At 34.4% G+C, this 13749-nt stretch overlaps 1 protein-coding gene across 1 annotated transcript in view; it reads right to left on the bottom strand.

Annotated features, from left to right (window-relative positions):
• FCHO2 (FCH and mu domain containing endocytic adaptor 2) overlaps nucleotides 1-13749 on the bottom strand; it is a 78241-nt gene that overhangs the window by 17373 nt on the left and 47119 nt on the right. Inside the window, exons 13-17 of the mRNA XM_087958260.1 lie at nucleotides 13321-13499; nucleotides 12064-12075; nucleotides 10426-10450; nucleotides 6973-7015; nucleotides 1447-1541 (exon numbers count right to left, since the gene is read on the bottom strand). Of these exons, the coding sequence (XP_087814386.1) occupies nucleotides 1447-1541; nucleotides 6973-7015; nucleotides 10426-10450; nucleotides 12064-12075; nucleotides 13321-13499 (354 nt within the window). The remainder of the gene's footprint in view (nucleotides 1-1446; nucleotides 1542-6972; nucleotides 7016-10425; nucleotides 10451-12063; nucleotides 12076-13320; nucleotides 13500-13749) is intronic.

Raw genomic sequence — 13749 nt, 5'->3', positions numbered from 1 at the left:
AATATAGAAAATATTTTGTTGTTGAAACTAGTAGAAAATATTACTTTAATATGGGGATTGTTCACTTGTTTAATGAATATTGCACTATTAACTTTAACAATTAGCACAGGCAATGTGGTGGTGCAGTGGCTTAATGATGATGGAACTGTTGGCCAGAAATGATCTGCACTCATGTGGTTCAAATCCCAGCTCCATAAGTGAGCTCTCGTTGCTTGATTCCTAGCTCTTGCTTACCAAGGAGTTTGAAAGCATGCAATATTACGAGTAGATACATTGGTACCACTGCAGTGGGAAAACCCTAGCTGTGTTTGTATGTGCGAAAGAGTAGAAGCTGATATGGGACCAAGCCAGATGCGAGGCAACGCAACCTGATGTGAGGTGCGACTTGCAGAGAAACTTGGAAGAGACAGCAATCTGAGTGCCGCTAGTCAGCTGTTGTAAGCTAGTTCGTTCCTGCAGTGCACCAAAGATAGGCATGGAAGTGCCAAACATAAAGAACTAGCAATTTAGGCTGTCAGGACTGTAGATTTCTCTGATGGGTCTAGGACAAGTTAACATGACTAGCTCTGCATGGCCTGCTCACCATGTCAAGTTGCCTCTGGCACCACCAAGTCATTGCAGGATAACTCAACACAGCCAATTCGCTGCAGGGACAACTCACTGCAGGTAGCTAGAGGAAATAGCCAAGAGGATAGAGTGCAGAGTGGTGGTGATGGTGGCCAGGGACTTCCCATTTTCACACCAGGCTGTTTGTGGGGTAGCAGTTTTTGTACCATTCGGCAGTGTGCTGGGCAGGGCGGGTGGCGGGGGGAGGGGTGGCTGGACACATTCCATTTTCACACACCCTGCCACTGCTGCGGGCTGTTCAGCAGTGATAGTGGTGTTTGGGCAGTTTGGTAGCAGTGGATGTGAAGCATGGGATGTGCCTGCCCAGCATTGCTTCCCCACCATCTGCCTTGCCTACTGCTTAATGGCACGGAACTCAGCACAGTGGTAGCAGTGGGTAGTGTGAAAAGGGGGAGCCCGCAGCTGCTGCTCTGTGCTCTGCCCATCCACTCGCTCACCCACCAGCTTGGTTCACCCCTCCGGTTGGCCATACCAAGTTGTTCCATTCTATCCCTGACAATGCATGCTATATGCTAAATAAATAATTCACGAAATTTACTGTGCATCTGAAATAGTGCTTGTTAGCATTATGGCATATGCAAGAGCTTTTATCAAAAAGATAGCTTTGAAAAGAGAGAATAGCATGTTTAGATGTGATAAAGTGTAAAAAGATTCCTACAGTTATCTTACTCTTCTAAATAACTATCCTATCATGAAAAAGTACAGATTTGAATGACTGCAATTGTACATTTTATAATACTTTTACATAGCACATGTAGAGTATAATTGTTTATTAAAAAAGCAAGCATAATTTCAATTTTTCATTGATTAAAATGTTACCAGATGAAGACGACGACATTGTTGAGGCCAGGGAAGATGAATCACCAGAATTTCTAAAGAGTGGATCCCATGCCAAGAGGTCATTGTTGCTTTTCCTAATGAACAAGACATCAGAAAATAAATTCAAATTATACATATGTATAAAATGTATCTTACTACAATCAATCAACCAATCAATCAAATTGTTATTACAATCATGGGCCAGCATAAAGACAGTGGGATATAATCATTAAAAAACATATAGAATCAAAAACATATATCAAGAGTAAAAATAAAATAAAATAGAAGCCTTGATTAAAGATTTAAAGCAAGAATCTAACAGAATCTAAAAGAAGGGTTAGAAGCTTTAGATGGGTATAGGGAAGCAACAGATAATTTGTGGAAAGCAATATCAACTTATAAGGCACTATAATGTGGCAGAACTAAATGTTCAGTAAATTTAATTTATAGAGGCCTGAGAACAGGTAATTTATCAGACAAATTCTGAGTACTACTGCACAAAACTTGATAATGTGTTATATTGATCAGGGTTGGTATCTGAAAGCAACTGGGTGATGCAAAATTGTCCGCCCTAGGTCATCTTACTACAGAAAGGTGTATAATTATAGTTGACAGTGCACAAATTCATTAACAACTACAGAAATGTATTCTCAGTTAGCTAGTTAATATTACGGTAAGTACAACTGAGTACCGTTTTAAGGCAATTAGAATAAAAATAAAATTGAATATTATAAAATTATAATTTAAGCAAATTCAAAATATACTGAAATAATTTACTGAATTGCTAAGATTCTTAAACAACTTACTATGTAAAAACAAAATCAATAAAATACTTAAATTTTAATTAAATGCAATTCATATAAACCATTTGTTTTAGGTCTATGCAGCATCTGTTTCTTGATCTGATCTGCCCTGTAGGATTAACATCTTCTTATATGGTGCCTCTTGGAAGATAAGCATCAATAAATGAAGGTAAACTTGTTAACTATAATTAATTGTTATCAATGCTGTTTTAAAATACTCCCCTGCAATTAGATAGGATTCTAAATAGGGAAAACCAAATTATTTTGTGATGAACAGCAAAGAGTTTTGAGAAGAAGTTAGCTTCTTCTGAAAATCATATCTAAGGTAACTGCCAAGAGAGGAAGAAGAAAATAGGGATCTGCTTTCCTATGTCTGGCTATTAAGAGATCTAATTAAGTCTTAATGACAGTTTAAATACAATGGACAATAAAGTAGGTCATGTACTATTGATTTCCAAAGTATTTTGGCATAAATAATCTTGCATAAACATACCTTTGAATTTCCCTTCCAGAAAACATAAATGTAAGAATAGGAATCTTAAGAGATTTTTATTGGTCCGGTTCTCTAACTGGGACAGCCACTAACTGGGATTGCATCAGAGACAAGACAATTCACTATGCTTACTCTGAAGGTTTTAATTGTGGCTATGATCTGCCTATTATTATTGCAGATTGTGAATCAAAGGATGGTCCTTCTCATATATTGAGCTTTGCAGAATAAAAATCTTGACTGTTCAGGACAGGTCCTTATTTAACATAACGCATGGAGAAGAAAGTAGGGCTTTTTAAAAAATCAAAATTATACACACATACTTATACACACAAACTTTAGTCATCTGACCATATTAAAAATATAAAACTAGTATAAATATACAAGCAAATGCAGAGAAAATAATAGGACATGTTCATAGTAAGTCTTCACAGCTACAGTTAAGCACAATCTGATCTAAAACATTCCATCCTCTTCAAAATGGCCTTTGATTTTACTAGTGGATATGCAGGTTCATTCCCTCCAAAAAGTAAGACAGTTTCTGCTGAGTGCCCCAGGATTTTTAGTTTTTAAACAAAAATATAAATAAGCAACTCTTTCTGCAGAATAGTTTGCAGACAAAAAGGATACATCCAACCAGTAAATACATATTTCCTTCCAATGAAACTTCACACAAGTGAAGTCAATGAGGGAAGCTAGCAGAAGTCCACAAATGGAAACCACAAGACATCACACTTAATGACTGTGGGATTTGCTTAACAACCACAACTGCTGTTGTAAGTCAGCGTGGCTATGTGACATTATGCTTTAGGACCATGTCACTTAGTGACAGAATTCCCCATCCCAATTAGCACTGTTAAACTTGTAAAAGTTTCTGAAAGTTTCTGATTTAGCATTTATTTTGAGAACATAAATGAGAACAATATATTTGAGAACTATTACGAATCAGACCTATTTCCAAGGTGAAACCATTAGGCTGACTGAGTGAACAAAGAGAGGAAGAGTAAAGGAAGAGGAAAGTTGCTGAATGATTATTGCTGTTGTTTCTTGACTGCTTATTGACTGGCTCTTTTACTTCTATAGCTGGCTTGAATTGCAAGATAAATCTTTAAATTTAATAAAATAAAAAATATGACCCTAATTATAGAGAAGAACCATTTGAAGAAATAGAATTAATGCAAAATTTTGGAAGAAATAATGATATAATCATGAAGTTAGATACCACAGGAAGAACAACTGGGACATAATTTTACCTCTACACTAGATTTCAGGTGATTCCATTTCAATAAATTACTAGGAAGATTCTCAGCTAGAGAAATCCTCAATATAAGGGAAACCAAAGAACTGGGAAATGCTCTAAAACACAGATGTCCAACCTTTTGGCTTACCTGGGCCACACAGAGTGAAGAGAAATTGTTTTCAACTTCATATAAAATATATAATATAGTTAATGCATATAAATCACAGAATAATGTTAGCAGTTTATGATTCTGTGGGGCCACATTACTAGGGCCACACTTGGCCCAAGGGCTGGTCATGCTGCTCTTAAAATAAGATATGGAAGCATATCATTCCAATGAGAAGAAAAACTTAAGAAACCATTATGGGTGCTTAGAGATTTTTTATTTTTAATCGAGTTAAGAGTTAAATGGAACATGCACAGGAAATGAAAAACTGATTGCAATCATCAAGAAGTATACTAGCATGTAATTAATATGAGTAGAATGCCCAAAAGAATTTTGGGAATTTGGGCTTGCCAGAGAAGATAAAAGCAACAAAAAAGGCTCATTTACCTCTGTCCAAAGAAGTAAGAATGAACAGGAAAGGTTGGACCTGATGTTTGGAGAATATGGTAGGACAGCAAAGGAGTAGGGAGAAAGTAGAGTTCCTCAGTTACTATTTGGCTTCAGTCTTCTTCACAGAGAACTGAGTTCAAATGGATCTAAGCAGAACAACTGACACAAGGAGTAAGTAAATAAAGAGAAAATAAGCTACTTGGCTACCATGAACAATTTTACGTTGCCAAGATCAGATCAGTTATACCTAAGAATGTTTAAAGAGGTTGAAATCTCTTTCTGACAGAGGTAAATGAGCCTTTTTTGTTGCTTCTATAATTGAAAGATCACAGCAGAAGGCAAGCATTGTGCCAGGAGAATGGAGAAGGACAAATTGTGTCTTTAAAAAATGAGGGGGAGACAGAATGAAACAAAAGCAGGAACTGCAACTATGGACTGGTCAGTAAAACACTGATAACAGGCAAAATTTTGGCAGGGACGATTAAGTAGCTAGTTTGTATATATTTAGAAAAGATTGGTTAGAAGGAACCCCATCAGTGTATCAAGAACAAATCACAGTGTCTTAGTTTTAGGTCCTATACTGTTCAACATATTTTCAAAAGGCTTAGATGAAGGTTGCAGGCTCACAAGATAGATGGACAACTAACGTTTTAAACAATATCAATTTTCAAGAAGATCTCAGCATGTTGGAACAGTGGGCATAAACCAACAAAATGAATTTAGAGTCAAAGAGTGAAATGCAAAGTCCTTCATTGAAAAAACTTTACAGAAGTTGAAAACACAAGTATAGGAATATGGGAAGCAGTACATGCAAAAAAAAGGATCTGGGCTTTGTGATAGAACATAAATGGAATATGAACCACTGATGTGACAAAGATACAAAAAAAAAATAAAGCTTAGGATGAATCAACAGAGGCATAGTGCTAAGATCAAGATAAGTCATTATTCTGGATTATAAATGTGATTTTGTCATGCAGAAGAGGAGGCAAAATTGTTCAGACGATCTCTAATAAAAAGGACAAGAAACATGTCCAGATCTGTTAGAGACCTTGATCTGTTGCAAATAGCTCTATTTCAAAGGAAGAACTCTTTTCCAATCAGCTGCTTAGTAAAGCAATGCCAGAATGAGTTATTTTCTCCAAATATACAATAAACTACCAATCCTGCCATGGAAATTTGTATTCTCAAACAATTTTAGAAAGGAACTACTTTCAGAGCTACTGGCTAAAAAAAAAAAAAAAAAGGCATCAAAATGCTCTCAGGCCCATGACATAATAGAAAAAAATGCAAAAAAAGCTCCACATTTGGAAGTAATTATGACATAAAAAGGATTTGCTTCTCTTTTCCATTAGTTTAACAAGCAAAAGTAATTAGAGATACTATGCTATGGAGACTTAACAAAACTGAGTAGAAAAGATAAAGCCACACTTCCCTAAAACTATGAAGCTAGGGGTGCAATGCCACCAAAATTCTAATTTATTTCTATAAAGAGCCAAGTACCGCTAATCCTCAATTTATAAAAAATAGTTTAATGAGCATTCAAAGCTACAATGGCACTAAAAAAGACATTTATGACCCAGTTTTCACTTATGTCCAATGTAGCATCCCTACAGACACGTGATCAAACTTCTGGTGCTTGGCAACTGGCAAGTATTTACAATGGTTGCAGTGTCCTGGGGTCATGAGATTGTCATTTACAATCTTCTTAGGGAGCTTTTGACAAGTCAATGAGGGAGCCAGATTCGTTTAACATCTGCATGATTCACTTAACAACCATGGCACAAGTGAGGCCTGACTCACTTAACAATTGTTTTGTTTAGCAATGAATATTTTGGGCTCAATTGTGATCATAAGTCAAAGACTACTTGTACAGACATACATAAAGAACTATATGTATGATTGAATAATAATATTGTTGTCATAGGACTCTATATGATGTAAGTGTATTACAATGCTTGTAATTGTTTATAATAAAAGTTTGCTACCTTACAAAAGCAAGAAAATTATATTTATTTTAAACAGTATTAAGCTTATATTTTACACAGTGGAATGATCAATCACTATAACATAGCTAGTTATTTTTCATTATATAATTTTTATTATTTGGCTGGTATTGTAGCTTCCTATATTTCAGTATGAAAATGATAAGCAAAGGTTAAAAAATATAAAATATAACTCAATGTAAAATTACCAAATTCAGGTTACAAAAGCTTTTAAAAGTTAAACCAAAGCAAGGCACAGATATTTATTCTAATCTGAGCACAAATTAACAACAAAACAGAATAAAGGATTGAATTTAAAAAAAAAAAATCAAAAGCATTTTTCCTAATGTCTAAACCGTAATGTTAAATCAAGCTGTGAATGCTGCAAACTGGAAAAAATCTTGCAAAATAATATTAAATGCCTTTGAAATAAACATATCAAATATGAAACTTACTCATTAGATGAAGCAGAAAACTTTGATTTTGTTAACTCTTCACCTATTTAAAAAGATATACTTGTTAAAAATACATTTAACAATATATATATTTAATATATTAAAATATAATATATTATAATATATAATATATTAACAAAATCAGCCAGGTTTTTATAAAAAGTTCAATACCAACTGATAAAAATGGAAACTAAAACTCACTCAAATGTTCAAGAAAAATTGATATTACTACAATTTAAATTATTTGGTTTTGTCATATTTTGCTCTGATGTTTCTTATGTAATATAAATTATCATATATGGGGGATATTCTAGAAACAAGAAGGACAACATCAGATTCCTGCCACCAAAATTGTATCCTCTATCACCATAAAACCACCTGTCATGTTGAAAGGCAGCCCCGAAAATTAAAAAAATGTTTTCCCCCCCCAGCAGATCTGGTATTGTTTGATTGCCATGTTAAATGTAATCATTTATAATTTACCCATAAATGCAACATATGTATATAACTTCAGTGGAAGAAGTAGGATATTAAACAATGCAATAAGTAAATAAAGGTTGCAAAAACCTTTACACAACAGTTTTACTGAATGTTTTATTCTATATATTAATCTAAACTAAAGTTTTGACTCTAAATTGATTGGTTCTGGGTTTATATACAATAAGGGCAATCTTTCAGATGTGTACTAAATCAGTGGTCACCCCTTGCTTAAACAAACAAAAACCATCTAAACCTCTGATTTTTCAGATATTGCTGAACTACAATGCCAGTAACCCCAACAGTTCCTGAAGAAAGAATCAATTTCCTTGATATCCCAGGTGGCATATCAAAATGGCAACAAATTTATTTTTAGCAGTTAACAATAAAGAAACTAACATCTGGAAAAAGAAAAAAGAATTGTCTTAAATTACTATGTTGAAATATTTTCCCCCTTGGAAATTCAACACATAAATAGTATAGAAACTTTTGAATTGAACAAGGTATAAATAAGATGTAGCTTTCTGTAATTTGAAATTTTTTAAAAATGACCAGAAGGGGTATTTAATGTAAGGGGTATTTAGATTAAGCTTTCCTTTCCTTTGTGCCATATTTTTTTTTCAACATAACCGAATGCTGGAAATAATGCTGGGTCAAATCTAACCTGGGAAGGAAAGGGAGGCAGTTGGAGAATGAACTAAAGTCTTGCCAAACCCTTTTCCGTAAGTCATTCCTTCAACCTTTCCTGGTCACATGATTCAGAGGGCAGTATTAAAGGATTGTAAAAAAAAAAATTGTGAATCATGCTGCATATGTCTTTCCTTCTTAACTATTCTTTTTAATTCAACAGACAGTTGGACATAGGTTATGAAAAGGGCTGAGGATTGTCAACAAGTAGGGTAACTCTTCAAAACTAGAATAAAATGAAATCAAATTTATTTCAAGAAACAAACAAAGAAAAGGAGTTTGAAAATGGCTAGAGTTAAGAGTCTGAAAACGTGGCTATGGAGAAAGGTAGGCACTCTTATGGGAAAAATAGTTGGATATGACTTGGAATACTGGTGACTCTTCCATTAAACCCCTTTTGATCTGATCATGTAACTCAGAACAGAGCATATGCAGCCTGCCTCATGCTTTTCAACACACATGTAGAAAACACTGCATGATCAAAGTTAAACACATCCATACACACACACAGGCATCATGCATGCAAAGCACATTGCTTAGTTCCTGAAGATTCTATATGTATTATATATGTATTTACTGTATATCTATATACAGTATCTAAATTTCTCTCTCTCTCTCTCTCTCTCACACACACACACACACTCACTTGCACAAACAAACAAATAGATGCAACAAGCTACTTAATTAGAGGGGGAAAATGGCTTCCACTGCTGTTAAAGAATTGGAAATAATTTTAGAAGCAATGTCTTGCATGCTTTCCCTACTTGTTTTAATTAAAAAGTATCTCCCTTGCCCATCAATTAGGAAAAATAACAGCTACAAATATCAATGAAGAAAATGATAAAAACCTCTCCCTCAGGGTACAAAGACCTGAATTTTCGTTTCAGCAATGGCTTGGTGATCTGATCATAGATTCCTGTCCTGTCAAGTCTGGCTGTACATGGAAATGAACTTTTACCCTTTGAATATGTAAGAGTATAGCTTTAAATTGTATAGGTTTTTTTAATCAGTTCTCTTTCCTGTTCTAATGAAGACTAATTCTTTTATCAAATATAGCCCACTGGGCTTTAAGAAAATCACTTAAAAATACATGTAGGTATCTGCACATTTAAAGTAATTATAATTCATCATAATTTGAAGAAAACTCGTTCTCAATTTGATTTAGACTTAAAAGATTTATTGCGTAATGTATATATTCCAGTGTCAGAATATTCCAAAGTATTCTTTATGTCATCTAATATGACAGTGACACTTCATTAACAATATTGTATTTAAGGTATTAGAGATAATCCTCAAGTTACGACTGTAATGGAGCCTGCCCATTATCATTGTAATGTTAAGTGAATCACATTAAATGAACAAACCCCACCTCTGCTCTTCCTAATGCATTTGTTAATCGAATGCATGGGCAGTTAAGTGTGCCTGGGGTATCTCAGGGTGGGGAAGACCACAGAGTCCTAGTGCAGGAACAGGTCCTTGAATGTTTCACTTCCATGCAAAAGAAGGGGAGCATGTGCAAGGACGTGCTCACACAATCCTGTAGGAAGGAGCAGTCTGCCGTTGACTGTATGCCTTCCTTCCCCCATAATTAACTCTGCTAATGTAAAACCAGTGGAGCTAATGGTGGTGGTGGGACAGAAGGCTAGTATCTAATGACAAAAGGAATATAGCTTCGCCAGCCTCCAAGAAAAAGATGGTTGCTTTTCTGCCATGTTGCCAAGCCTGTTCTTCTTTCATTCCTACCTTAACCTCTGGAGGTATTTGAAAGGCAAGTGAGCGATCAGTGATGTGTGGGGAGAAACACATGGAATTCTGTGGTCTAGCAAAGCAGGCCCAGTGCCTGTGGAGACACAGCAGGCAGGAAGGGGTGGAAATATGCAGGGGGATATGTTGCAGCATTTCTGTGTTCAGTCAAAAGGGTGAAAAACCACCATGGTGCTGCAATACATGTAACTGTGGGACCAAGATGTAAGTACTTTGGGGGGGGGGGAGTTGTTGTAACTTTGAACTGTTGCTAAGTGAACTATCATAACTCAAGGATTGCCTATAACTATATTTTGAGCAAGTGGCAAAAGATATATCCTTTTAAAGTTACTCATGTCGGGGGAAAAACCTGCTTGGTGTATTCTCAATACAGAAGGAAATTCAATTATCCAGCACTCACATTATATATACATTTGCATATACAAAAACATGGTTTACACAAATCAATTTTCATAAAAAAGGACAGTTAATCTGATATAAACGTAAGAAAAAGTCACTGATAGTCACCAATTCAGACAAACTTACTAGATGCATTCTGGTTCATTTGTGCCTAAATGCAAGAATGAAGAAAACAAATTTTAGTAAACACATATTATTTTCTTTGTAAATTAAGGGAGAAATTGAAGGTAGGAAATATTCCAAGTCAATCTCATTTATTAGCCTTAACAAATTGAATGACAGCTATAAATAAGATATTTAGGATAAATGTTTAGGATTTTAAATTTTGAACATCAAATGGCATCATTACCTCACAATTGTTTTATGCCATACAATCATACCAACTTAGTTGCTTGACATTACTACATAAGTCCTCCATCTTTTTCTTAACTGAGTTAGTGAAGCTGGATAATATTATTTTTGAATAATAATGATAATGATAATAACAACTATGGGTGATTTAAAAAAACAGCTGTCACTCTATACTGAAAGCCAATTATTCTATATAAAGGTGGTTTTAGGCAGCCTCTACATGGTGCTCTGAATTCTGAACCTCCTGTAAAAAATGTGCACTTAACAAATATGAAACTAAAAGCATCGAAGACTTAGATAAACATAACAAATCATAACAGTAGCTTATATGAAATTGATATACAAATTCACTTCCTTGGTATGAGATATTAATTACTGAATGGCCAATTTAAAAAGAATATTGATTACTGGAACCATTTTGCCTAATGTTAGGTGCCTGTCATGACCGTTCCAAAAGCTGTCTTGGAAATGCAGCTTGTAAACAAGCCCCATCCTAGTTTTGACTTCGGAAAGACCTGGGATATTTTCTTTTTTTAGGCTTAAACTTAAAAGGAACAAGTTTTCAGCTCTAAGTTAAAAAGAATGGCAGCATTGTTCAAATCATACTGAACTTAAAGAAACATCAGGATGGCCACAGGTGAGTGCTTTTACACAGATGTTACGTTCCATCTTTTATAGGTCTACGACAAGGAAGGTAATTCATCATGGTAAAATCAAGAAAATGGTTGGCTTCTGGTGTTGAATAAGAGTACATAAGAGTACTTATGACCAGTCATTAATGACTGTTCAGAGTTACAATGACTTTGGAAAGGGTGCTTTACTGCTCCTAAAACACTTCTGGCTGTTGTAAAACACTGCATCCCCTCCGGATCACATTTCAGGCTCGGCAACCAGCTTACACCTAAAACTGGTTGTAGTGTCCCATAGACATTTGACTCTGATGTGCAACATTTTTTGCTGGTTTCCAGTGTTTTTTGTTGGTTTTTGAATGTATTTTGACTTATGACTTGATTCACTTAATGACCACTGTAAAAACAGTCATAAAATCAAGGCCAGTCACATGGGTGCCTGATTTATGACCTTCATTGAAATTATGGTCCCAAGGTCAATTGTGGTTGTAGGCCAACGACTATTTGTGAATCAAATCCTGTTTTTATGGTGTGAGGCTAATTAGATTCAAAGTTTGAAAATGTTGATAAAATATTATACTAGGATTTTATTGCCCGTCTTATTACTAATTTATTATTACAAGGATAAACAATTTTACAATTTTCATGGCATAACTCTAACTGGCAGCTTTGAGTGAACTGTGTATTACAGAACATTACAGTATAAAAAATCAATTATAATATTCTAGCTATATTCCTTATTAAGTAGTATGATACTGCTAATTAAATATGATTTAATACTTACAGGACTATGTCTCTGTTAGCATAGGAAATAAAATAAGGAAAACATAATTACACACAGTTTTGTACATGCTATATGTACAAAATGACATTCTTCTAATTTTCAAGGCTAAAGCATCAAAGTGTTAATAAAGTTTTAAAATAATCCTGTTATTTTAATGGGCAATATTTCTTTTTAAAAAATCCACTGACCTAAAAGTAGCACTTTTTGTTTGATTGCATTTTGTAACTGTTCTTTAACAAAGTGTTGTTCAAAGTTGCAACTATTCATCCTAGATTAAATTTGGGCCACTACTGTCTACACTATCGTGATTTTCCCACAATTTACATAAAGTTGAAAGTTCTAATAAAGTAGCCAGCACCATTTAAAACAACAATATTGGGGTTTTATGGAGTTTTTGAATATATGTTGTATATACTGTGAACCTCTAGAACTGCTTGATTAGGTTGTTTACAAATATTCAGCAAGATAAATAAATTAGAATCTATGGACTATTCTGGAAAATCTTCAAACAGAACTGTTTCATTTCTTTCCCCTGGGAGAAATAGGTATCTGGGAGAGTTTCCCATACTTGCAAAAGCCAATGGATAATGGGAGTGAAATATTGGATGATAGAATGATTTTGCTTCCACCCTTTTGAAACAATTCAAATTGGGAAAAGATTCATGGAGTTATTCAGGATCATCCCTACAAAATTTAGACTATTCTGTAACTAGCTATACTGAAGAAAACTTTTCTTTTCTGTTTCTCACATTTTAGATAGCATGAATAAAGGAGCCCAACAAAAAGTATTTTGTATCAGGCAATGGATAGAACTTAACCAAGAAAACATCTAGCTCTTGCATGTCACACGTAGTTTAAATCTCTCTCTAGCTGAACATAATTAAAACATCTGACTTCAACATACAAATGATGCCAGTTTGAACTAAAATGACTATTCGTGCTTTTTAAAACAAGTTTATGATACAGGGCTGCACAAGTCTGTAGAAAATACATTTAAATATTATTAAAACTGTTCTTAAAACAGTACAGCTAACCTACTCAGCTGTACTGTTTCTTTCTTGGTGTTATTTTTCTCATTTTTTTGTATTCATATACATTCCTTGAATGTAACATTAATTGCTCCATTCCTTCTCTAAAAACCGTTAATAAAACATTCTAAAATAGTTATGCTAAATGAGTTAACGTTCCTATGAAAGTATTAGTTATGGTATATTTTCCCTATTACTATATACTAAATAGCTTATAAAGTTTACTTACAGATACAGCTGGTGAAAGTGTGATGTTTCCTATTGATTCTTTTAATTCATCCAAAGAAGGCACTGTATAATGAGAACTACAGTCTGAATGCACAGGTTTAATTTCCACACGGAACTTTCTGGGTTCGTCATCTTCAGAGTCAGAATCACTTGAGGAATAAAAGTGGTTTTCTTTGGCATGTTATTTGCAGTTAAGGAAAAGGTTGAACAATCAATTAATACAGGGTTCCCAAACACTGCTATCACAAATGTATCCCAACCCACTGAATGAATAAAACTGATAACTCACTGGGGTTAGAGCTGAGGAAAAAAAATAATATACTCCTTTTACTTAATAATTAAATTATAGTCCGTATATCATGGAAAAGAAAAGATGTCTTATTGCCTTACATCAGTTTTCCATAAAACTCATAAAATGCTGCAGCTTATG

Source organism: Notechis scutatus, chromosome 2 (assembly GCF_049901735.1).
Source record: "Notechis scutatus isolate UNSWTSFEM ecotype Mainland chromosome 2, rNotScu1.2, whole genome shotgun sequence".
NCBI classification, from domain to species: Eukaryota; Metazoa; Chordata; class Lepidosauria; order Squamata; family Elapidae; genus Notechis; species Notechis scutatus.
This window is presented reverse-complemented; position numbering and strand designations above follow the sequence as displayed.